We start from the raw sequence: 27,777 nt of genomic DNA, 5'->3' as shown, positions 1-27,777 counted from the left end.
CTTAGTGTTACATTATTAAATTTGTTTTGAATTTAATGAATGAGTATTATGCCATAAATTGTTTTCTGGGGATTTTTTTCACTACTCTGTTATAAATAGTCACCCATGATGTGGCATGAATTTATTTCCCTGTTGTACATAAGACCTAGGGTGAATATATTATAGTTGTTTTATATAGTATATGTTTAGATTCACTCAAAAGACTGGCTATTTCTATATTTTCTTTTATTTTCTGAACCATGAAAGGGCTTGAAAAATAAAGCTAAAGGTCACCCAGTTCAGCAAATTCTCACTGGGAAAAAGTCGGCTGCATTGCTCTGCATACTGCTATGGGTTTATTTAGTTTTGGCCTGAAGACAGCAAATTTTGAGGATGGCTCATGGTAGCAGAATAGGGCTCTGTAGCTATCGTCATCCCATAGAAATACCAACTTGGACAACTGTCTACCTTAACAAAAGTTAAGGTAATGAGGTGGGAGATAACAGAATATCAAATTTTCTTCCCAGCTGATTAATGAATTTGAAGTGTTTTTAAAATCTGATCCACATGTCTAGATGCTATTAGGACTGAAAACAGAAGTCTAATGTATCTATTTTTTTCCATGATAGCATATATACAGGCCAAAATTTAAACTTTAAATAAATATGAAAATATTATTTTACCTTGTTTAATTAAAATTTTAAAGATATTTTATTTAGGGAATGTTTAAGAAAAATGTCAAATCAAACAGTCATAATTTTAAGTTAATAATGATAGCAGACAGCAACAACAATTCCATTCACATTAGGAATTTGTGGAATATGCTTTTATGTTATTATGTGGGACAGATAGGGAAACTAATGAGTCAAGAAGACGAGAAAAGATTTATATTTTGTTATTTTTAACAACTAGAAGTTTTTAAATTGCAGTAAGATTTGACATTTTATTTGGAATCATTTTATACTTGGATTCCTATTTGTTTCCAACAGTGTTTGGCAGATAATTTCATGTAGGAAATGGTCTGAACGAGCAAACGAAGAAAGCATCTACTGTTGTTGGTTGGCTGCTTACTCCCCCACCAGATCCCAACAGGGGGCAGTACTGGATAACATTACAGCCACTCTTTCTCCTCATCTTGTTCTTCCATGTGGGGGGAGGAAATGAGCTGTCTGATGAACACTGACAGCCAATGACACACTGGTAAATTGGTGTAAGCATTTAAAGAGGAATGGGGTACCCTGTGACTTCACAGAAATAGGGATTGCTTAGCTTGTCTCTTGTACTGTTGGAGCTCCCCGTGTGCAGGATCACTGGGTGATTTTGATGCTATGGTTTATGTGGTAAGTATAGAGAGTGTCATTTGTTGTAGCAGGCCAAGCCAGAATCTATTCCCTAAGACCTAGTTTCTTAGACTGGGACTAAGTGGGTAAATCTGAGCTTCTGTAGGTCCCAATATTTAATTTCTGTGCCTTTGCACATTTTTCTGAAAAACCAATTATAGGCAAAGGAAAGAGAATGCGCAAAGGAAATAGATTATCTTGAAATAAGTAATTAAGAGGTTAGCTTATAAAAGAAGGGTAATCTGGTTTGGATTTACAGAAAGCTGAAAAAATTAGTGTCAATAGGCATTATTTATTAATGCCACAAATAACTATGTTGGAGCCTCACTGTTATGAATCTAACCAAAGAGCCCCTTCCAGGCTAGCTTAGCATGTGGGAGAGTATTATAGCATTATAGAAAGTATTATGTGGCACCTGTACTCATGAAGCTACTTGAAAGAACATTGTGGTGACAGTTGGGAGCCTTGAATTCTACTGGTAGTCTTGCTGTGTCTCTTTAGACAAATAAATCACTATCTCTGGTCCCTAGGTTCTTCTTCCGTAAAATGAGGGGTTGAAGTGGATAATTACAAAGGTTCCTCTGTCAAAGGGTCTAGGACCCAATGGTTGTCTTTTCTCATGGTTTTATTATAGAGAGGGCATAGAATGTCATAATGAGAAATCCAAAATTCTTAAAGCATCACATAAAGTATTAAGAGAAAAGATATTATCTGTACTTAGTTTCAAAAGTTGTATACAAATAATATCATTGAGCTCTTGAAAGTTGATATGACTATCAGATGAAGTAATAGTTCCTTTCACATAGTACGTGCTCAATAAATTGTTTTTCTTGTATTATTGTATAGGTATACACAAAGATACACAATTTAGTTAGCTTCCTCTGAGAGAGAGAGAGAGAAAGAGAGAATGAGCATGTACTGCAGAGTTTATTATGGTACAGTCAGAAACAAGATGAGACTCTGCTCATATATCTAAGTTGTTGAACATCTAGAGATGCACTCTTATATAGTATGGACAAGAGAGAGAAATAGAACAAAGACTCATGCCCTCAACAGCTGTCACTCAAACCACCAGATCAGTCGTCCTAGAGTCCATGGAGCAGGCTTATAACCCTTGATCACTTATTATTATTAGTTTTTCCCTTTAAACCATCAGTTCTGAACTTTACTGGCATTTTGGATTCCTTAATCATACTGATGATGTCTGAGTTCCACTCCCTGATATTTCGTTTTAATTGGTCTGGTAAGATAAAGTTTCAAAATTCCCCATGTGATTCTGTTGCACTGTTATGGCCAAGAAACAATGTTTTAAGCCCGCTAGACAGAATGGGCTGTCTGAGTAAAATCCCCTCATGATAGAGCCAGTCTAGCTTATGCAGAGCCAGCTCAGCTTAGACATAGACATGCCAAGAGTGCCATACTCACCTGCAGTACTTGAGAGGAGTCCCCGAAAACTCACTGCCATCAGATTCAGGTTCAGATCGGTTCTCAAAGTCAGAAATTCGAAACACAGATAAGCTGGCATTCACATAGCCAACCATGCACCTGTTGAAAAAAAATTCTGAAATTAAACACTGACCACTTTTTCTGCAGTCAATTCTCTCAAGGCCTGACTTCCTAGAAGTCCCTGTAGTGAAAAGTGCCTTTAGCTAGCCCTTCCTGGTCACAGGAATTTAAGTTGAGATATGCTGAAAATCCCTAAGCAGCTGAATCAGAAACAAGTCATTTCTTTTATTTAAGTTCTTTATTATGCAGAATAATCATCCAGAACATTACTATCCCAATCAATCAGTTTCAGTGAAACAAGTAAAAGACAGCATTAACCAATGGCATAATTTATTTTTATTTTTAATTTTTTTCAATGGGCATAAATTATACAAGGGTACTTCAAAAGTTTGAGTCAAAGAATTAGAAAGATAAATATACTTTGGTGCAAAACACTTTTGAAATCCACTCATGGTTATAATTTGTTTACATTAATTAATTTTTTGAAAGCAGAGTGATGGGGGAAAGAGAGAGAGAAAGATAAAGAGAGAGAAAGAGAAAGAAAAAAAAAGAGGAGGGGAGGGGGGAGGGGAGTGGAGGAGAGGAGAGGAGAGGAGAAGAGAGGAGAGGAGAGGAGAGGAGAGATATATCATCTGCTGGTTCACTCCCCAGTGCCCACAATAGCCAGGACTGGACTGGGGCTAGGCCAGGCCAAAGCCAGGAGCCAGGAACTCAATCTGGGCCTCCCATGTGAGTGGCAGGAACCCAATTACTTGGGCTGTATCTCCTGCCTCTCAGGCTCATTAGCAGGAAGCTCAAATTGGAAGCAGAGGCAGGACTCTATCCCACACACTTTGATATAGGCTGCAGACATCCTTATCAGTAGCTTAACCTACCTGCATCACAACACCCACTCCCACTGTTTTTCATAATAGGCATTTCCCATGAACTTTTGTTAAATCTCAGCTTGTTTCACTGATGACACACCTACAAATATATTTCTTCACTGCTGTTCTCAAAATGTCCTGAATATAAATATGATACCCCTCTTCAACTCATATCCTATTCTACAGTCATACTGGAAGACTACATTCTCTGAATACATCGCCTACTCTCATGCATTTGCTCAAGTTATCTTTTCAGTTGGAATTCTCTACTTTTTCTTTCCAAGTAGAAATAGTACTTAACCTTCAGTGGCCAATGGAAATGTTCCCCTTTCTGGGAAACTTCCTAATCCTTCCAGTCAGAAGAACTCACCTTCTTCCCTCTCTCTGTGGTGCCACTGTGCTTAGTTCACAATGACTATATAGTGTATGAGAGCTGACTGCACTCTTGCATGTCTTCTCCTTTTGACTGTGGGCTTTTGGGAGCAGAGAAGGTGTCTTAGGTATTTTTGTATCCTAGGATCTAGGCCATTTCCATACAGTGTAGGAATCCAATGTCTATCAAATTCAGTTGATTTAATTTGAGGGATATTAAAGTACTAGAGATTCTATCAATAATTCTATTTACATTTCCATTCAAGCAATAACACTTTATGAAAGAATTACCATAAGTAGTGCTCTTAGAAAATGAGAAACATCATTTTCATATGTCTTTTAAACAGTGCTTTACATGCTAAATGTGGTGAACACATTTTTTACTGATATAATGTTTAAAATCTTGCATGTCATTAGTATGGTTAGATCTTCTATGCATTTTTATTTCAACAATGTTTTACATTCAAAATACTGTCTTGAGAATGGATCAGGAATAAAACCATTGGCTGGATTCCTCAGGAATAATTAACAAATTTTTGAGGACACCACTTTCATATTATATAGAAAGGCAGTATAATACTAAAAACTTGGGCTTTGGGAATCAAATCTTAGCTCTGGTGCTTTCTTTCTTTTTAAATATTTTTTTTACTTGAGGGGCAGAGTTGCAGACAGAGAGAGGGAGAGGCAGAGAGAGAGGTCTTCCATCTACTGGTTCATTCCCCAAATGGCTGCAATGGCCAGAACTGGGCTGAACCGAAGCCAAGGAGCCAAGAGCTTCCTCTGGGTCTCCCACATGGTCACAAGGGCCCAAGCACTTGGACCACCTTCCATTGCTTTCCCAGGCCATTAGCAGAGAAAGCTGGATCAGAAAAGGAGCAGCCGGGACATGAACCAGCACCCATATCAGATGCAGATGCCACAAGTGGTGGCTTAGCCCCCTACACCACAGCACTGGCCCCAGCTCTTGGTGCTTTCTAGCTATGTAACCTTGGCAGGTTATGTAACTTCTCGAAGTGACAAAAGTGCCCACTTCAAAGGGTCACTGTGGGGATCAAGTTAATGCATGCATAACATGTGATACAGTGCTTAGCCTATACAGCAAGATAAACATGAGTGCAGCTACACATTTTATTTATTCCTTGCATTCTTGTATCTAGCAGAGGGTCAATACATAATTATTGATTAAATGGTTAATTCATGGTCTTTAGATTCTGTTTATTAACATGTCTGATGTGATTATCTCAAGCTGCTGAGCACCAAGCCAAAATGATGACAAGAACATAAGTCTGAGAGAACATGGGTTTTTTTGTGTTGTCTCACTCAAGACAAATCACTGGCTTTATTATGGCCTTAAAAAATGAGCGGAGCTGAAGGACCCATTTGTCAAGTCACTCGTGGGTGAAACAAATGGTTAGCAGGTGTGTAAGACACCTTAATCCACTGGCAGCAACTCACCATGGTCCTCCTCCCCCATCTCTCCTTGAAAGGGTAATTTGGAGCAATGGCTCCCTCATCTATGAACTGTCTAGAATTTGACATGAAAACAAATTAGTACCCTGATGATTTTAGCTGTCACAGAGAGAACCAGAGAGTTTTTATGAAATACAAAATCTAGCAATGTCTTCTCAGGAGCTCAGCAGTGGAAAGGGAAAGTGCTCGGGAAACTGGCCAAAACAAAAAAAGAAAAACAAAAAAACAAAAAAACAAGTCCAGCATTAAGAAGGAATATTCATGAGCTCTCCTGTACCCTTATCACACAAAGCAGCCCTCAGCTTTGCTGAGATTCAAGCTGCTGTCGATTGGTTGCTCGTTCAAAAGCTTCACTGAGAAAATCTAAGTTCAAATAAAACACCTGTTTCATGGACAACATTCCCTTCACCAACATCATCCATCCAAACCAAAACCAAATAAAATAAGGTCAACAAATCTTTGTCTTTATTTATTAAGCATATTTATGCAATACCAGCTACAAAGTTACATTAGAAATGTGTTGTTAATGGATGGCTGCTCTTTCTGGGTACAAAGCATTAACTGTGGATCTAATATATAAAAACACAGTCCTGAGATCTGTCAGTCTTCTTTCAATGTCATTCCTATATCACGGAAGAACAGTGTCTACTAATAATGAACTGTCTAAGGCATTTCACCAATTCTTTTCACCAAGGTAGAATCATAGCTACTGTTAGTGTCCAATTGTTGAGGCTGCCATCAATTCTGGGAAATGAGAGTTCCCACATTTTACTGTATACAGTTTGTACAGTTTATCCAGGGACATCCATGTTTCAACACACTGACTCACTGTTGTATCAGGAGGGCTACTGACAGCAGCACAGCCTACGTCTATTGAGTGATTTGTTGGTAGCAGCTCTACCTAACTCTCCCCCCAGTACCCAGAAAGACAGAGGGAAGATGAGACTACAAAAATGATCAGACAAAAGTGAGAGGCACCAAGAAAAAAGCATCAGGCAAATGAAGGGTTTCCTGTCAGTATAATGCATGAAGTCAGGGGCCAGCACTATGGCACAGTAGGGTAAGCTGCCACCTTTGATGCTGCCAGCTCATATGAATGCTGGGTTGAGTCCTAGCTGCTTCACTTCTGATCCAGCTCCCTGCTAACGCACCTGTGAACATATCAGAAGAAGGTTAAGTCCTTGGGCCTCTGTCACCCATGTGGGAAACCCAGATGAAATTCTGGTCTCTTAGCTTCAGTCTGGTACAGTCCCAGCCACTGTGGCCATTTGGGGAGCAAACCAGTGGATGAGATATTCTTTCTCTCTCTCTTTCCCCCTGTTTCTCTGCAACTCTGTTTTTCAAATGAATAAGTAAATATTAAAAAATGTAGAAAGTCAGTTTTATTAGAAACTCCAAATACATTTCCAAGAAAGGAGATTTAGAAAATGTCTTATGTATGGGTGTCATTGTTTGGATTAGAGGTAAACCTCTTTGAAGTAACTTCTGAGAAATCCACATTCATTTAAATGTGAGAATTCTGCCTTTTAAAAACCATTAATTATTTATTATTTTCACTCTTTAGTACATGAGAGATAAACCAGTGACCATTATCACCAGTTTTGAGAATGAAGAGAACAAGAAGTTGACTTTTGCATTTGTGGATTTCAGGTCAAATTTGCTGCAGAATGTCTTTGAACTATTCTATCATATTCAACTCTGATGTTTTAAACATTCTGACGCAAATATCATGGTGCTAGAGCAAAGGAAATGAGTTTGGCTTTATACCTTTAGGGTCAAATAGGCTACATAGGCTAATAAGATGAGAACAGAAGGGGTAGACTCGTACTTGCTGCAAACATTGTCATTTCAAATACAACTTTGCAAATGTTTCAGTGATTTTAGGGTTCATACAAATATATTTTTATTGTTCTATTTAAGTGATTTTAGGGTTTATACAAATATATTATTTATTGTTTATTAAGATATTTGTATGAACCGGGGGTTGTGGCCCAGCAGGTTCCTGGGATGAAGTTCTGCCTTTGCTTCTGAACCTGCTTCCTGCAAATGCACCTGGGAGGCAGTATATGATGGTCCCAGTTCACATGACCCAGATGGAGTTTCTGGCTCCTGGCTCCAGCCTGGCCCATCTCTGATTGTTGTGGGCACTTGGGAAGATCTCCTCTCTCTATCTTTCCTTTTCTCTCTGTCACTATTACTCTGCTTTTCAAATAAATAAAACTTAAAAAAAGATATTCATGGTCAAGTCTATAAAAATTGAACACCAGATCTTTGATAAAAAATTCTAACTCACTATATAATTGTTTCCATGAGAAAATCTACTGATTTACATCACTAACCCAGAGCATCTTTCAAAGGCATATCCAACAAGATAATTCTAAGGCGTGTAACATTTTGTTCTGTGGGGAGAAAAAAAAAATCCCACTGATTATTTGCGCTGCCTGAACAAATGTTTGGTTTATTGATCCATGTTTATAGTTTTATTATTTATTAGAGGGAGGGAGGGAGGAAGAAGAGAGAGATCAATCTTTCATTTTCTGTGTTAATTTCTAAATGCCTGCAACAACTAGGGCTGGGAGAGAACAAAGCCAGGAGCTAGGAAGTCAATCTGGGTCTCCCACGTGAGAGGCAGGGATCTAAGTACGTTAGCTATCACCTTCTACTCCTTCCTGGGTGCATATTAGCAGGAACCAGGACTCGGAAGTGGAATCAGAACTCAAACCCAAGTATTCCAATGCGGAACACAGATGCCCCAAGCGCATCTTCACTGCTGAGGTCAATGCCTGTCCCTGACTGACATGTTTAACTTTGGCAGAACAATTTTATGGTCTACATCTTTAAGTTTAGTTGAGAGCCCTTTTCTAAAGGACTCAGGGGAAGATGCCTAGAAAGAGGAGGTGGCCTCATTTTACAGTGAGTGGTTTGAGGTCAAGGAATTAGGCTGGCTGGGCTGTAGCTGAAGAGAAGGAATGTGCCAAGAGCAAAGATAGAAACACTGGACACGTTCTTGTCCATGCGATGTGTAGAGGACACTGCTGAAAACCAGGGCACTTCTTTCATATTCAGGTCTACATGAAAAGCAAGAACGTCTTCTGCACCCTGGAACTGAGAACTTGATCGCTCAGCATCCTTGACAGTAGAGGGAATCTGCTTGCAACGCACAGCCCCAGTTATCAAGGAGCTTTAATGTGGTTTAAGTGGCAGTCATGCAACAGCCAGGGATAAAGTGAAGCAGACAGAAATGTATGTCAGAGGGACGAGGGGCAGGTGAACCAGTGACTGCGGATGTATGAATGAAATTCTCATTCACGAAGCCAAGGAAACCTGAAAGAACAGTAAGACAGAGGCACCAATGAAGCCAGGAGTTTTGGAGTCAGGCAGGCAAAGTGATTTGTTTGGATGACTTTTTCTTTATGTTCAATTTAAATTGAAATATGGCATTTCCACAGCTGGATTAAATTGCAGGAAGTGAGATTTGATTATGACTGCACATACTACCCCCAAAGCCTATGACTTTCTAAAATTTGACAATGCTGCACTCTATGAGTTCAATCATTTCTAAAGCATTTCTAAATTGGAAAAAGAAGAAAAAACTCTGACAAGTAATAGAGTGGCTGGTGAGCCAGAAAATAAGATTCATGAAGAAACAACATAAAATAACTCTTTGAAAACAAGAAAAAAAATGACCAATGGATTAGAAGACGAAATGTAGATCTATAAATTGAAAGGGGCAGGAGGCTGAGTAAAAAAAGAAAGGTTTAAAAAAGAAAAGCCCAATAAAACTGAATCAAAGAGGCTGTTATAATATATTTTAATTACTGTGAACATCGTCTTAAATCTGCTGAGTTGTCAAAGCTCTAGAGCTCTGATTCACTATCAACTCTGCACAGTGGTCCCATTTTGCTTTTTCAGTTCGTCCCAAACAAGACAAATTTTACCCTAATTAGAGTTAGTAAATAATTGAGATAAGAATGGGTTTAAGCCCCTTGGGGTTTACTTTAGATGAACTGGATTCTCACTGTTAGCAACAGCTCTGAAGGCTGGGAAGCACAGTGTGGAGAGCTTTCTGGCAGTGCAGGCTCTATCTGTGTGTGGGCTTCAGCTGACCCTGCCTTGTGATTCTGAGCTTCACTTCATCTTTTCCTCTGCTCAAAGTAAGAGTAATGATGCATGGCGAGTCCCAGGGTTGTTCTGAGAATAAAACGCAAAACATGCACTAAGGTGGTTTGAACGAAGGTCACTATTTTCAGGCTAACCCAAGCAGAGGATGTTGACAACAGTTGCAATTAGGAAAAAAAAACACCTGGGCAGTATCGTTCTTTAAATATCTCTTAAAATGGGATGGTGTGCTCACTTTAGGCTGTTAGATAATTAGTGTTTAATGACCTCATGGCTACTGTAGTAAAGGACTGTATAGAGGTCTCATTGAATAGCTAGATTGTGAGCATCACTGTATTCCTCAGTCATCCATGCCTTAGTGCACTTATGTGGGATTAATAACAAAATTGGATGCAGGCCAGATTTGTATGAATTCAGCTGACTTGCTTTGGTAGTACTTCATTCCTTGGGGCTGATCTAGCTACACTGGCTGTAGAGATGAGTTAATTTGGCTTAGCCTAGTTGACATGAAGGCAGGGCTGTTTATATGAGTAAGTCACAGCCCATGTGGGATGATTTCTGAGGCATTGAGAAGACCATACGATCCACACCTCACTCTCATGTACAGACATTTAAAATCAATAATTAAAATTTGATTATTTTGACTTTAGCCAGAGGATACTTTTTTTTTTATTTGAAAGGCAGGGAGAGAGAGGGTGGTAAGAGATAGGGATATCCTCCATCTGCTGGTTCTCTCCCCAAATGCCTGCAACAGCTGTGGCTGGGCCAGGACAAGACCAGAAGCCTGAAGCTAATTCTAGGCCTCCCATGTGGGTGGCAGGGACTCAAGGACTTAATCCATTATCTGCTGCCTCTCAGATTGCACATCAGCAGGAAGCTGGGTTAGGAGCAGAACTGGGACTCAGACCCAGGGACTCCAATACGGGATGTGGACATCCCAGGTGGCATCATCTTTTTAAAAGATTTATTTATTTGAAAAGCAGAGGTATGGTGGAGGGAGGAGGAGAGGGAGGAGGTGGGGCAAAGGGGGAGGAGGGGGGAGAGGGGGAGAGGGAGGGGGAGACAGGGATGAGGGAGAGACAATTTTCCTCCGCTAGTTCACTCCCTAATTGGCTGGAACAGCCAACAGCCAGGGCTGGGCCAGGCTGAAGCCACCTGGCACGGGCCCAAGGACTTGGGCCATCCTCTGCTACTTTCCCAGGCACATTAGCAGAGATCTGGATTGAAGTGGAGCAGCTGGGACTCGGATCAGTGTCTATATGGCATGCCAGTGTTGCAGGGGTGGCTTTTACCCACTACACCACAACGCTGGCCCCGCAACACAGCATCTTAACTGCTGCGCCAAATGCCTGCCCACAAAGAGGAATTTTGAAAGTAAATTAAGACTTCTTGTCTCTTTTCTAAGGTACAGAAATGAAAGCTAAATGACAAATTATAATTTTATCTAGACTTCATCTGATAAAATTAGTGCCCTGGCTTTTGGAAACATTGAGGCAATGCCATAAAATTGTAGCCTCTAGAGGGTTTAGTGTACTCAACTTACCTGTGGTTTTATAGACACTGGTCATGTAAATATCCAGGGAAACAATCATTCATATCCTTATTCCTGAAGAATTTATTGAGTACCTGTTGGATACTTGGCACATGGTTCCATATTGCCCATGTAAAATTGCAGTGTACATTTAATGAGTCATTGTGAATCACATTTTAAGTGCCCTCTTAAGAACTCACAAAAATCGCATAACTATATTCTAGATCACGTCCTTTTTGTTACACACATTATTAGCAGACCACACATTTCTGAATGTACAGTGGGCAGGGAAAATGACTGATGATAGCTTTCACACTGGAGTACACCTAACACCCCTCTAGAGTATGTGATTCTCCAGCCGTTCAGCAGATCAGGATGTGTTTTCTTTGCCAGCAAGTATTATTATACCCCTCCCTCCACTGACACAAGCCTTCTTGTTCTGGGCACACGCCTCACATACCCAGTGCAAAGGTTTATGTCAACACATCTGACTAAGAAATAAGGATTTCATAATGGATTTACAGCAAACTTACTTTTGCCCAGCTTCTCCTTGGCCCGCACAAGGTCCATACTTATAAGCATACACCAAGCGAGGGATAAAGTCAGATGTTATCGCTATGACAAATGCATTTGTAATAACAGAGAGAATTCCAATGCCTTCAAGAATTCCATACCAAATTCCTGTTCAAATAGAAGTGATATATTAATTCCATACATAATAGCAAACATAGCATATAAACAATGTCAAACGATGGGGATAACTCATTTTCAATGGTCCTTTCCATGGATCCTTTTATCTTTCTTTTTTTTTTTTTTTGGACAGGCTGAGTTAGACAGTGAGAGAGAGAGACAGAGAGAAAGAGCTTCCTTCCGTTGGTTCAACCTCTAAATGGCCACTACAACCAGCGCGCTGCGGCTGGCGTGCTGTGCTGATCCGAAGCCAGGAGCCAGGTGCTTCCTCCTGGTCTCCCATGCAGGTACAGGGCCCAAGCACTTGGACCATCCTCCACTGCCTTCCTGGGCCACAGCAGAGAGCTGGCCTGTAAGAGGAGTAACCGGGACAGGATCCGGCGCCCCAACCGGGACTAGAACCCGGGGTGCAGCACCACAGGAGGAGGATTGCCAAGTGTGCTGTGGCACCGGCCGGCCACCTTTTATCTTTTCAAGTAGTGACACAACCTGGGATGAGAAGCTGTGCTTACAATCACCTTGACATTAAATAAGTTTATGAGGAAGCACCTGTCTGTTCATGACTTAATAGAATCAGATATAGGGGCCGCTGCCATGGCTCACTTGTTTAATCCTCTGCCTGTGGTGCCGGCATCCCATATGGGTGCCAGGTTCTAGTCCTGGTTGCTCCTCTTCCAGTCCAGCTCTCTGCTGTGGCGCCGGAAGGTATTGGAAGATGGCCCAAGTGCTTGGGCCCCTGTATCCGCATGGAAGACTGGAAGAAGCACCTGGCTCCTGGCCTTGGATCGGCGCAGTGCCGGCTGTAGCAGCCACTTGGGGAGTGAACCAATGGAAGGGAGACCTTTCTCTCTCTCTCTCTCTCTCTCTCTCTCTCTCTCTCTCACTGTCTATAACTCTGCCTATCAAATAAAAAAAATTAAAAAAAAAATAGAATCAGATATAAGCCAGAGAATTCAGGCCAATGATAAGGCTCTAAAACACCATATCAGAACATTAGCACAGCACACATAGTGTCAAGTCCTCACCAAACTGTGAGGTCCTTAATGGTATGGACAAAGTTCTTCCCAGGACAAAGTCCTGTTCACATCTGTGGGCTGTCCCTGATGCACCAGTCCAGAACAGGTGCTTGCTTGATGAGCAAGAATATGCATATTCCAATTCTCTCCCACACATACTAGCTGAGTGCCTGCCTTCTTTGTACTAAGCCCTGGAGGCAGAAATGAATAAAAGACAGTCTCTGGTTTCAGACAGCTCTCAAGAGGGGCTGCATCTGACTCAACCATGCATCTAGCCAAAGGCCGAAGCTCATTTCTATAAAAACTGGATTATGCTTCCTGTGAAGTAAGCAAAATTTAGGAAAGAGCAATACAAAGTTAAGCAAATGGAAGACCTATTTTCAAAAGGGAGTAACTAGTAATAAACCAAGTTTTTAGAATCAAAAGTCTTAAGATAGAAAAACCAGATTGGGAATTTAAGTGCAAATTATCAAGAACTGAATATCATAAATTTCCAAAGAGGAAGTTTTACTTCTTATCCAGTATTATTTAAAACCAACAAAATCATTCCTTGCAAAAATTAGTTCAATCATTTTACATGAAAATCATAAGTAAAAATATAAAATTGGTAGCTTTTAAAATCTTATCCTCTAGTTCATTCTAGCATTATTCCTAACAGCACAAAATAAATAAAATACATAAAGATAGCAAAAAAAAAATCGTGTTCTCTAGATGGTTAATATCCTTTTATAAACATACTCAGATCAACTTACCTATGTCTTTGGCTCTGGAAGCTAAAGGTCGCCTCCACTGTGTGACAAACTTATAAGCATCAAGTCGAATTTCAATTATGTTATTCAGTAAGGCCAGGAGTGGTGCAAGGGGAAAAGCTGCCACAAAGATAGTAGTAAATCCAAACTGAAGAACTAGAGAAGAAGAAGGGATGAAGAATAAAAAATATTGATTTTATGTTATTATTTTCAAAAGGATAATGTCATTGTCGTAAGCTGTATTTCTTCCTGATACAGAAGTACAGGGGACATCCCTTCTAGAAAGATGGCCAGTACATGGGAAAAAAAGAGGTACTTTGTGGACTTAGAAGCAGTGGCCCCCTAGGAGAAATAAATACAGCGAGGATCCTGACCTTGTTTTATAACCATTATTATTAAATAAAAGGGACCAAGGCTACTTGACAGAATGTTTGTGCCCAGAGTTGTGGTAGGGAAAATACAAGATGAGTCTGGAGTATCTTGTGAAGCCAGAAAGCAAGGAAGCGCTCAGGTAATGACGGGGACATCTCAGTTGGGCACAGAACAAACTTGAAGGCATTCTCAAAGGTCAAATCTGGAAGGATTGGTGCAAAAAGCAATGAGGGGCTCACACTGTGGTGCAGAGGGTTAAGCCACTACTTGTGATAGCAGTATTACATATCAGAGTGCTGGTTCAAGTCCTGTCTACTCTGCTTTTGATCTAGCTTCCTGTTAATGCACTTGAGAAGGCAATGGAAAATGGCCTGGGGACTTGGGCCCCTGCCACCCAGGTAAGAGACCAGGATTGGGCTCCTCGCTTTGCCCTGACTGTTATGGCCATTTGGAGAGTGAACCACTGATGGAAGATCCCTTGATCTCTCTGTTTCTCCCTCCCTCTGTTCCTCTGCCTTTCAAATTCATAAATTTTAAAAGTAATGAGAGCATTGGCATATAAACCAGAGACTAAACATCCAAGTCCTTAACTTTAAGATTCTTTTGTTTTTCAAAGATTGTATTTATTTATTTGAGAGGTAGAGTTATAGAGAGACAGAGTGAGAGACAGAGAAAGTTCTGCTGGTTCACTCCCCAAGTGGCCAAAGCTGGGCCAATCTGAATCTAGGAGCTTCTTCTGGGTCTCCCATTAGGGTGCATGGGTCCAAGAACTTGGACCATCTTCCACTACTTCCTCAGGCCATAAGCAGAGAGCTGGATCAGAAAAGGAGCAGCCAGGACTCAAACTGGTGCCCATATGGGATGCAGCATTACAGGCAGAGGCCTAGCCTACTATGCCACAGCGCTGGCCCCCCAAGTCCATACTGATATAAACATATACTGATATAATTAAATAATAAAAAAAGAGAAAGAGTAAGGTTCTTCTTTATGGTTGGATTCTAATTAATAAATCCAGAGATAATAATCAAAATAGAAAATCACCATTAATCAAACACTACACTAGGCCAGCACTGTGGTGCAGCAGGCTAAGTCCCTGTTTGTGATGTTGGCATCCCATATCTAAGTGCTGGATCGAGTCCTAGTTATTTCAGTTCTGATCCAGCTTCCGACTAAGGTGCCCAGGAAGGTAGCAGATGATTGACCAAGTACTTGGGCCCCTATCATCTACGTGGAAGACCAAGATGGACTTCCTGGCTGTTTGGCCATTTGGGGAGTGAACAAGTAGATGAAAAGTCTCTCTTTCCGTGGGTGTGTATCCCTCTCTCTGTTGTTTCACCTTTCAAATAAATTGTCACTCCCCCACTCGCGGAGGAACGACACCAGACCCTGAGCTGTTCTCTTTCCCCAGCCCTTCCCGGGTTTGCTGCCACTCCCCCAGCCTCCGCGGAGGGGCGGCACCCCCGCCACTTCCCCAGCTTCCGCGGAGGAGCGGCACACCGCTGGCTGGCTCTCTCAGGGGTTCCTCCGATGTTCCTCCTGCATGTTGTCTCTCTCCTCCTTTATAGTCCTCTTCCACCAATCCCAACTCTGCTGGCATTCTCTCCCCACTCGCTGAGCAAGCTGCTCTCCTCCAATCAGGGGCAGGATCAGCTCCTGCAGCTTGTTAGTCGAATTGGTGAGGCAGCTGTATGGAAGTTGTTTACTCCCTCTCAGCGCCATATGGTGGGAGATCAGATGCATAGAGTTAGTCTTAATAATCTCAGTGGTCTAGTCCAGTCTCGGTAGTTTCAGTACTTATTTGTCCATAGTCTCAGTACTTATTTGTCTCCCGGGTGCCCCGCCATATTGTGGGAGACGGGCCCTGCTCCCCACATAAATCAGTAAGTAAATAAATAAATCTATCTTTAAAAAAATCAATAATTGATTCAGGCAAGAACCCCCAATAGAGTGTTAAAATCAGTAGCAGGAAGTATGTTGAATAACACAACATATTTGTATATTTTCAGTGTCTCCTCACTTGATACTTATTAATTACAAAGTGAAAAACAGTATTTATATAGTGGAGTAAGCTGGCAGACCACATCTTAACCAAGTGATCAAAGTTAACATGAATAGTAAGACACACTGATGTCACACACCTGTGAAATGATGTGCTGAGGAGGGCACAACATAATTTCAATGGTATTGCCAATAAAGAAGGACTCCAACTCAACTGTGGGAAAATATCAGACAAACCTGAGTTGAAGGATCTTCTACAAAACTACTGACTAGTAGGCTTCAAATGTATCATGATTATGAAAAAACAAAGACTGAAGAGCTTTTACAGAGTGGCATAGAAAAGGGAAATGCAACATCTCAACCCAATGTTGGTTCCTGGATGGATCATGGATAAGAAAGATATAAATGAAAAAACTGAGAAAATTCAAATAAGTCTGAAGATTAGTCAATAGTATTTTGATAACATTAATTTTCTGGTTTCAATAAATAAATAAGAGGTTAACATCAGGAAAGTAAGGTGACGACTAAATGAAAACTCCATAATGCAACTGGAAGCCATAACTGAAACTAAAAATAATAAAATTTATTAGCAATCATGCAGTCCAAAAAATATTTGAATGACTGCCTATTCTGCTAGTTTTACTTGTTAGACTTTGTTTTAGCAAGAAACAACAAAACAATGACTAACACACACATACATATATAATTTTTTATGTAAGATATTGTTCTAATTATTTCACCTATGTTAACTTGTTTAATTTTCACCACAATCATATGAGTTAGGTACCAATATTATTCTTATTTTACAGGCAAGAGAACTGAGGCATCAATAGATTAAATAACTTGCTCAGGACACACAACAAGGAGGCTATTCGAATCCCAGAGTTGTGGCTTCCGGAACATGCACAGTCCATCTGCCTCATTTCTATGACACTAGCACATCCAGATGTCCCTCTGTCTTTGTCACATTCACACACTGTGCCTATTTAAGGTGGCTCTTGATCCCAAGAATAAATGTAGCTATTCCTCTCTGTTTCACCCTTGGTTTATTTTTTTTCCCTGACTTTTCTCTTTCCTAGGGTAAGTTCATCTACTCTCAGGACTTCTGTCAGATAAGAATTCCCAATTTTCTGTCTCTCTTACTCTTCTCAGTAAATTTCCACTTGTCAGTCATGCTATAGAACCAGCAGTCTCCAAACCAATGTCTCAACCCCATCCTTAAGCCTGTTCCTCCCTTGGTGTCCTTCTCGTCGTCTTCCCATCCCAGAACTCTTGCAAATAAAAACCAGATGCCAGCTAGCTCAGTCTTCAGAAGCGCTGGGTTCCAAGTCCAATAAATTATCTAACAAAAATATATTTCATTTCTCTCCTTTCCACTGTCTTTACTCAAGTTCAAGAATCTCATTTTCTACCTGGTTTCTCTGCTTCCACACTTCTACTTCCTACCCGCATTGCATTGCTGTCAATATGGCTAAAACACTGGCTCAAGCCCATTACTCAGCAACTTCCTATACAAACTGTGAAATGAAAAGGGCAAGAATTATGTAAAGAATAGTATCACTATGTAAAATTTACACACATAAAGAACAATATTATTTACATGATATAAACACTATGCAGAATTATTGATATGTGCATATGTATGTGTGTATTACATAAAAACATAAGTAAGTGAACTGAAAGGAAGCATGTAAAAATTAATGGTCACCTCAGTAGAGTAAGAGCAGAAATAAAAAGGGGACTCTAGTTTCATGTATATTTTTCATTTGTTTTATTTCTAGAAACCAAGAGTTGATACTAATATTTTCATGGTATTGTGATTCTCTGTACTTTTTAATATTCAAGTTTTTTCAGATAATTTTTTATAATTCATCTTCCTCATTGTCCTAGTAAGTCTGCAGCAGCATCATGGTTATTCACTTCAAGGACAAGACCACATAGAGCACATCTGTGCTTTGGGAAAGCAACTGTTTGATTTTATAGCAGGCTGTGATCCTAAATTAGATAATCAAGTGCATCAGACAACAGATAAACAATAACTATCAATGAATTAAATACTTTTGTTCCTTTTAAACTTCTAGCAGTTTTCATTATAAACTCGAGCTAAGTGAACTGCCCTTAGTAAGTCTAGAATGTTTCTGTCTATAATATCCAGTAATCTCAGAGATTGTAGGAATTACTTCTGTCAGTTTAATTCCACCTGACGGGTTTCCTTTGCTTTCCTGGTCTTTTTTTCATTGTAATTATACGTCAGTCCTTGACCCAGCCTTATATGATATCCAACAAGTCCCTTCTAGCCAAACAGCCATCTGTTGAGTGTGTAGGGAATAGAAACATTAAGAAGTTACTATTCCTACCCTCACAAAGCCCAGTGTGAGAGGAGGAAAGCCCAAGAGCCATAAAATCAAGAAAAAATAAGTTCTATGATGGTGATCAACATTGTAGGAGTTAAAGGTGGCAGTAGTTAACTACAGTTATAGAAGGATCGGAAGAGGGCATACTTGAGAAATGCTAACCTATCATCTGTTTCTATAAACTGAAGTCTTGTGTGGAGAGAATACAGGATTGTTTGGGAAAACTGTCTGGGGTATGGAATATGGTTGGATATGAGGAATATGGGTGGAGTAAGTTTGAGTGGCATGGTAAAATGATTGGGATTTACTGTGTATGCTGAATCTGTGAAGCTATTACATAATAGCTTTGATTTTTCCTATTGTGCCCCAAAACTATCTAGCCCTTTAGGAATAAATGTGCTGATGTCTGCTATCAGTGATGTTCTTTTTAATAAAGTACTGCTCATGCTTCTTTTATTCAGATAAGAATATCTATATTCGGCACATGCTCACTCGGACTTACCCCTAATGGTAGAGCTAGAAATATGCCAGGGGATTCCAATTCAGTCCCATCAAGGTGGCATGTACCAATGCCATCTCACTAGTCAAAGTGATCAGTTTCAGTTCATAACTGATCATAATGATAGGATTAAGAGTCAAAGGGATCACATAAACAAGACTAGTGTCTGCTAATCCTAACTGATAGAATTAAAAAGGAGGGAATGATCCAACATGGGAAGCGGGATACACAGCAGACTCATAGAATGGCAGATGTCCTAAACAGCACTCTGGCCTCAGAATCAGCCCTTAATGCTAAAAAGCCTATGAGAGTTTTGCAGGCATGGAAAGCCAAGACACTGCGGCAAAAAAACAACAACAAAAAATGACCTAAGTGAAAGATTTCTGTGAGTGAGATCCCAGCAGAAAGAATGGGCCATCAAAGAAGGAGGTACCTTTCTCTGAAGGGAGGAGGGAACTTCCACTTTGATTATGGCCTTGTCTAAATAAGATTGAAGTCAGCGAACTCAAAAGGCTTCCATAGCCTTGGCAACTCATGACAAGAACCTAGGAAGATTATTGACACCATAAACAAGAGTGTCAATTTGTTAAGTCAACAACAGGAGTCACTGTGTACTTACTCCTCATGTAGGATCTCTGTCCTTGATGTGTTGTACTATGTGAATTAATGGTATAACTACTACTCTAACAGTACTCTATACTTTGTGTGTCCATATGGGTACAGTCTGTTGATATCTTTACTTAGTATATACTAAGTTGATCTTCTGTATATAAAGATAATTGAAAATGAATCTTGATGAAGAATGGGATGGGAGAGGGTGCGGGAGATGGGATGGTTGCGGGTGGGAGGGTGGTTATGGGGGGAAAAGCAGCTATAATCCAAAAGTTGTACTTTGGAAATTTATATTTATTAAATAAAAGTTGAAAAAAAAAAAAAGAATATCTATCCCTCAACCTTATCATGGATTAAGCTGGGCTGGTGTTATGTGCAGTTTTTGTAAAGCTCCGTTCACCCCTGGTTTGTTCTTATTGCTTGGCTGTGATTGAGAAACTGAAAGACTATAGGAGATTCAGTTCTGCCCTTTGAGAGGATTTATGGTTAGTCCTTTAACCTCCTGCCTATCACATCTTCAAAATTCTGCATTATTAGAGAAAAAGAATATTTTTACATATTGATGAAGAGTCATTGGTAAATCATAACAACACTAAATTGTATATGTATATTAACATGGCTTCACAATATGCAAAGCAAAATTTGAGAGAACTAAAAGTGAAATAAGAGAAGTACACAAGCATACTTGAAGATTTCAATAACTCTGTGTTAGTAACTAGTAGATAAAATAAGACAAAATTTAATAACTCATTAAGCAGTCTTGCTTAACTGGCATATGTAGAACTTTATATCCAACATCTGCAGGATACACCAGAAATATTTACCAAAGAGACAATATATGTTGGGCATAAAGCAAACCTCAACATATATCAAAGGACTGAAGAAACATAGAGAATATATTCTGACCACAGTGGTACTAAATTAGAAACTAGTGAAAGAGAGATAAGGAGAAAAAGGTCTAGATATTGTGATATTAAGCAGCACATTCCTAAAATACATAGGTCAAATAGATTAATACAGTAATTGGGAAATGAATTGATAATGAAAATGTAAGATATCAAAATTTTTGGTATGCAACTGGAGTGATGTTAATAGAGAAAATTATAGCTCTAAAGCTTATATTAAAAAGATGAAAATAATGATTTAAGTTTCCATCTCAAGATGTCACAAGAAGAGAAAACCAAGCCCAAAGTATAAGGAAGAAGAGTAAGAGCAGAAATGAATGAAATAGAAGGCAAACATGTAACAAAGAAAAATTAATGAAGCCCAAAGTTGACTTTTTTAAAAGTTCAATCTCTGGCCAGACTGCAAAAGAAAAAAGGGAGAAAAGCACAAACCTATGAAGTCAGTTAAAAAGAAGGAATCAATACTTACCTTATATACATGAAAGTTAACAATGGAGATATTATTATAAAACTAAATGATTTTATGCCACTAAATTTGATGATTTAGATGAAATGGACAAGTTTCCTGAGAAACACAACTATAACACAACTTATTAAAACGGATACTAGGAAAATATGCCATTGTAAAAACTAAAAGAATAAGAAGGGAAGTAGAAGGGAAGGTGGGAGTGTGGGAGGGAGAGTCGAGTGAGAAGTATCACTATGAGAGTCACAGTATAGGAATTCCAAGATGGCTGAATGGGGAACAGACGAGGAGACCCCAGCTTTAGAGAGTGAGAATACTCAGCAACTGGGGGGAAAAGGCACCATTTTGACACCAGTAGAAGCTACAATGGCTTTTGTGTGTGCCTTTGATGAGGGGATTTTACAAGAGGAAAAACGTAATATCAGACAAAAGTAGATTTTAACATAAAAACTGTTAAAAGAGACAAAGAAAGGCACTATGTAATGATTAAGGGATCAATTCAACAGGAAGATGTGACCACAATAAATGTACATGCACTCAATTATAGTTCACTTGGTTATTTAAAGAGATGTTGGAGATTCCAAGATGGCGGAATAGGGAGGGAGCTTACTGCTCTAGTCTACTGGAAGATAGAAAAAGAAGTGGAGAGAGTGTTTGGGGAAAAGTTAGGGAGAAAACTGCAGAGGAAACTCCATGCAAATTAGAGTGACATTGTGGATATACATGGAGGGTGTGGATGCGCAGCACCAACACAGATATACAACATAGGACTCCAGCAACTAATAGCCTCAGCACCAGTTTTGGAGAGTGAGGTGAGACGAGTCTTCAGCAGCCCAAGCTACTGGAGATAAAGCTGTGGGAGAGCCTGGTGTGAGTACAGCTTGGAGCCCTGTGGGGGGCAGTGTACCTGCCAACCTAGAGGGGAAAAAAGGTGGCACAGTTCTCTCTCCCTGACCACCAGTCATCTGTGTCCTGTAACTGGCTGAGAGAGGGTGGGTGGCATATGGACATACAGAACAGCTGTGCCATGTGTCCGTGTACCCAGTAACCAGTTGAAAGAAGACACCTGAGTTTGGCTAGGAGCATAGACAGGGGGCTGGGTGCTCATGACTGTGGGAATCTTGGATGCTTGGACTGTAAAAACACTGAGGCTATGAGGGAGGGTGCAGGGTGTGGCTTGGTCTCTGTCATTGAGGGTGGCTCCACACGCTTGTGGCTCCCTGATTGTCTGGTGAGGGTCATTGCTGCAGGATCTGTGCTCACAATGAGGAGTGCATGGATCTACTGTGTGTTTTTTTTGTGGCAGTACAGATTTAATACTGCATCCAATGGGACTATTGCCCAGGCACAGGTCTCCTTGAAGGAGAGGAGGTGAGCATGAGACTATATGACTACAGAGTGGATCAAACCCTTCCCTCTGATTAAAAAAAAAAAAAGAAAGATTTATCACAGCCAACTTGGGTGTCATCAGACACCTCCTTACCATGGAGCACTGATCAGAGCTCTGTGGTCACACACGGCACACATCTCAGGGTATTCACTGAAAGAGCAGACACTCTACTAAGCCACAGAGGAATATTCCAAAGACAAAAGCCATCAGAGGGAAAAAAAACAACTATCTCCACAAATGCCTAAAAATAAACAGAAATTCAATAAACAAGAGAAAGGAAGACAACATGACACCCCCAAATGAACATAAAACACTTTAATACTAGAATGTGAAGATGAACAGATTGAAGAAATGAAGAAAATGAATTAAAAAACTTAAAGATTACTTAGCAGGATTGCTTAGCAGTAATCAGAAAAATTCACAAATTGAAGAAATCTATACATGACATGAATGAAAATTTTTCCCATGAAATTGATATTCTGAACAGAAATCAAAATGAAAAATTAGAAATGAAGAATTCAATAGATCAAACAAAAATGTGGTAGAAAGCCTTAACAACAGACTCAGTGAGAAAAAGAAAGAATATCTGAGAAGACAAATATCTGGAAATTTTTCTGTCAGAACAAGAAAAAAAAAAGAAATCAGAAAATTTTTTAAAAAGTGTTGGAGATTTGTACGATACTATCAAATGACCCAACATACAAGTCATAGGAGTTCCTGAAGGTGTGGAAAGAATGGATTAGAAGGCCTTTTTAGCAGAATAATTACATAAATCTGATATATTCAAAAATTTCCATAATTTGAAGAGAGAGAGAGAGATCCAAGTACAGGAAGCACATAGAACTCCTAATAGACATGATCAGAAAAGATCTTTACCACAACATGCTGTAGTCAAACTCTTCACAGTAAAACATAAAGAAAAGATTCTAAAATGCACACGATAGAAATACCAGATTACTTTCAGAGGATCTCTAATTATAGTCACAGATGACTTTTCATCAGAAACCCTACAAGCTAGAAGAGACTGGCAAGATATATATAGTCCAAATCTTAAGAGAAAAAATCTGTCAACCTAGAACACTGTACACTGCAAAGATCTCATTTATGAATGAAAGTGAAATAATGACCCTACATAAAAAACAGAAATTGAAAGAATTTCATCCTGCCTTACAAATGATGCTTAAGGATGTGCAACACAGAAACATGGTTATCACTATGAAAAAAGGTGAAGACAGAAAATCTTCCCATAAAAGCACAAAAGAAATCCAAGGTAAACAGTAGGAATATTTATGAAAAATGGCAGGGCTACATGGTTACTTATTAACAGTGACCTTGAATGTAAATGGTTTCAACTCTCCAGTTAAAAGATACAGACTGCTGAATGGATTTTAAAAAACAAGACTCATCTATTTGCTGCCTATAAGAAACATACTTCACCAACAAAGGTACATGCAGACTGAAAGTGAAATGATGGCTAAAGACAATCCATGCTAACAGAAAGCACAAAAGAGCTGGTGTAGTCAACTTAATGTTAGACAAAATAGACATTAACACAAAAACTGTTGAAATAAAGAAGGGCACTATGTATTGATAAAGGGGTAAATTCAACAGGAAGATGTGACTATAATAAATACATATGCACCCAATTACAGGGCACCTGGCTATTAATTAACATATAAAAGAAATGTTAATGGATCTAAAGGGAGACACAGACTCCAACACAATATTAATGGGGGACTTTAATATCCTAATTTCAGCGATGGACAGATCAACCAGACAGAAAATCAGCAAGGAAACTTTAAGGAAAACAGTACAGATGGGTGCCACCTCACATGGGGCACCAAATGTAAGAAAAGAGTCACAGAACAGAGAGGAGACAGAATATGAACTTGCAGCCAGATCAAATTTATTCAGAGAAAACAAATTCAAAGAGGTGAGTGACCAACTGCCATCACGCTCACAGACCAAACACATGGCAGAGGCCTTTAAACCAGCAGGCTGGGTCTTTTAATAACTAGGTGATATAGGGGTAGGGAGAGGGGACTGTAGGCAGAGGTGAGATTCTCCAGACTGGTTCTTCAAGTTTGGCTCACTGGCTTCCAAACCTGGGGAAGAATGCAGGGAGTGGGGTCTGTAACAATACAGGATGTGAGACTGAACTGGTCTCTTGAAAGAAGGTTGGAGTAACAAGAACCTAAAATGGCTAAGGCTTATGTCCTTGTTCCAGCAATAACAACAGAGTTAATTGACATTATAGACCAAATGGACCTAATGGAGAACACACATTCTTCTCACCAGTGCATGGAAATTTTTCTAGGATAGACCACAGGCTAGGCCATAAAGTAAGTCTCAGAAAATTCAAAAAATTGAAATCGTACCATGCATCTACTCTGACCACAATGGAATAAAGCTGGAAATCAACAACTCAAGAGTCTCTAGAACTTATGCAAACACATGGAGAAGGAACAACATGCTGCTGAATAAACAGAGGTCTTTGAAGAAATATAAAATAATTACTGGAAACAAATGATGTACAGTTTAGCACATGCTCAATCGGACTTACCCCTAATGGTAGAGTTAGAAACGTGCCAGGGGATTCCAATTCAATCCCATCAAGGTGGCATGTACCAATGCCATCTCACTAGTCAAAGTGATCAATTTCAGTTCACAATTGATCATACTGATAGGTCTAAGAGTCAAAGGGATCACATAAACAAGACTAGTGTCTGCTAATACTAACTGATAGAATAAAAAAGGGAGAGAATGATCCAACATGGGAAGCAGGATACACAGCTGACTTCAAAGTTATTAGAGGGAGAATACATTAGAAAAGACATTTTAGTGGTGAGTGACAGAAATCCAGTGTAAATTTATTTAAGGAAAAAGAAACAGTGTGTAAGTAATGTGGAGAATCAACTGTGATAAGAACTTTAGTAAAAACTGAATCCCCACATAAACAAGACTAATGTCTTCTAATACTAACTGATAGAATCAAAAAGGAGAGAATGATCCAACATGGAAAGCGGGATACACAGCAGACTCATAGAATGACAGATGTCCTAAACAGCACTCTGGCCTCAGAATCAGCCCTTAAGGCATTCGGATCTGGCTGAAGAGCCCATGAGAGTATTTTAGGTAGGGAAAGCCAAGACACTCTGGCAAACAAAACAAAACAAAACAAAACAAAACAAAAAAAAACAAAAAAACCCACCTAAATGAAAGATCTCTGTGAGTGAGACCCCAGTAGAAAAAACAGGCCATCAAAGAAGGAGGTACCTTTCTCTGAAGAGAGGAGAGAACTTCCACTTTGACTATGACCTTGTCTAAATAAGATCGAAGTCAGCGAACTCAAAAGGCTTCCACAGCCTTGGCAACTCATGACAAGAACCTAGGGAGATTATTGACACCATAAACAAGAGTGTCAATTTGTTAAGTCAACAACAGGAGTCACTGTGTACTTACTCCTCATGTAGGATCTCTGTCCTTAATGTGTTGTTCAATGTGAATTAACACTATAACTAGTACTCAAACAGTATTTTACACTTCATCTTTCTTTGTGGGTACAAACTGTTGAAATCTTTACTTAATATACACTAAATTGATCTTCTGCATATAAAGATAATTGAAAATGAATCTTGATGTGAATGGATGGGGAGAGGGAGTAGGAGATGGGAGGGTTATGGGTGGGAAGGAAGTTATGGAAGGGAAAATGCCATTATAATCCCTAAGCTGTACTTTGGAAATTTATATTTATTAAATACAAGTTAAAAAAAGAACTAAAAAAAAAAAAACAAATGAAGACAATGCAACATATCAAAACTTAATGGGATGCAGTAAAAGCTTTGTTAAGAGGAAAGTTTATAGCAATTGGTGCTTTTTTCAAGAAATTGGAAAGGCACCAAATAAATCAGCTATCAGTGCATCTCAAGGACTTAGAAAAACAACAGCAAACCAAACCCAAATTTAGTAGGAGAAAATAAATAATTAAAAATAGAGAAGAAATCATCAAAATTGAAACAGAAAAATACAAAAGATCAGCAAAATGAAGAACTGTTTTTCTGAAAGATAAACAAAATTGACACACCATTGGCATAACTAACAAAAAAAAGATGGAAAAAACCCCAAACAATAATAGTAGAGATGAAAAAGGAAAACAAACAACAGATACCACAGAAATAAAAAGAATCATCAAAAATTACTACAAAAAGAGGTATGCCAACAAATCAGGTAACCTAGAAGAAATGCATAGATTCCTGGAAAAATAAACTTACCAACATTGAGCAATGCAGACAAAGAAAACCCAAACAGAGCAATGACCAAGAGAGAAATTAAAACAGTAATAAAGACCCTTCAAAAAAAAAAAAAAAACCCAGGACTGGACTGATTCACTGCTGAATTCTACTAGACATTTAAAGAAGAACCAACTCCAATTCTTCCTCAAGCTATTCAAAACAAGTGAAAGGGAGGAAGCCCTCCAAAACTCCTTCTATGAAGCCAGCATCACCTTAATTCCTAAACCTGAAATACATGTAACAGAGAATGAGAACTCAGACCAATTTCCCTGAAGAACATAGATATAAAAATCTTTAACAAAATAACAGTCAATCAAAAACTAATAACACATAAGAAAGATCATTAGCTCTGGCCAAGTGAGATTTGTTGCTGGAATGCAGGGATGGTTCACATTCCCAAATCAATCATTGTGATATAGCACATTAACAAACTGAAGAACAAAAACCATATGATTATCTCAATAGATGCAGACAAAGCATTTGATAAAATACAACAATCTTTCGTGATTAACTTTAAGCAAATTCAGTATGTAAGGAACATTCCTCAACAAAATCAAGGCAATTTATGACAAACCCACAGCCAGCACCTTATTAAATGGGGGAAAGTTGGAAGCATTTCCTCTAGATCTGGAACCAGACAAGGATGCACACTCTCTCCAATGCTGGAAGGTTTAACCAGAGCCATTAGGCAAGAAAAAGAAAACAAAGGCATACAAATTGGGAAGGAGGAAGTCAAACTATCCTGATTCACAAATGACATGTTTTTTTTTTTTTTTTTGACAGGCAGAGTGGACAGTGAGAGAGAGAGACAGAGAGAAAGGTCTTCCTTTGCCGTTGGTTCACCCTCCAATGGCTGCCGCGGCCGGCGCGCTGCGGCCGGCGCACCGCACCGATCCGATGGCAGGAGCCAGGTACTCATCTTGGTCTCCCATGGGGTGCAGGGCCCAAGCACCTGGGCCATCCTCCACTGCACTCCCGGGCCACAGCAGAGGGCTGGCCTGGAAGAGGGGCAACCAGGACAGAATCCGGCGCCCCGACCGGGACTAGAACCTGGTGTGCCGGCGCGGCAAGGCGGAGGATTAGCCTATTGAGCCGCAGTGCCGGCCTCAAATGACATGTTTTTATATAGGGGATCCAAAAGATTCCACTGAGAGACTACTGAAACTCATAAAAGAGTTTGGTAACATGGCAGGATATAAAATTAACACAAAAATCAAAAGTGTTTGTATACACAAACAATGCCACAGTTGA

At 39.6% G+C, this 27,777-nt stretch overlaps 1 protein-coding gene across 4 annotated transcripts in view; it reads right to left on the bottom strand.

Annotated features, from left to right (window-relative positions):
* The window catches only part of ANO4 (anoctamin 4), a 561,131-nt gene that overhangs the window by 18,440 nt on the left and 514,914 nt on the right, over window positions 1-27,777 (bottom strand). For all 4 annotated transcript variants that reach the window (XM_008256958.4, XM_070052753.1, XM_008256960.4 and 1 more), the window contains 3 exons: window positions 13,642-13,794; window positions 11,717-11,864; window positions 2,745-2,864 (listed from right to left, as the gene is read on the bottom strand). In XM_008256958.4, the coding sequence (XP_008255180.1) occupies window positions 2,745-2,864; window positions 11,717-11,864; window positions 13,642-13,794 (421 nt within the window). The remainder of the gene's footprint in view (window positions 1-2,744; window positions 2,865-11,716; window positions 11,865-13,641; window positions 13,795-27,777) is intronic.

The sequence above is a fragment of the Oryctolagus cuniculus genome, chromosome 11, assembly GCF_964237555.1.
Source record: "Oryctolagus cuniculus chromosome 11, mOryCun1.1, whole genome shotgun sequence".
In the NCBI taxonomy this organism is placed as follows: Eukaryota; Metazoa; Chordata; class Mammalia; order Lagomorpha; family Leporidae; genus Oryctolagus; species Oryctolagus cuniculus.
Note: the sequence above shows the minus strand (reverse complement) of the source record. Positions and strands in the feature narration are given on the sequence as shown.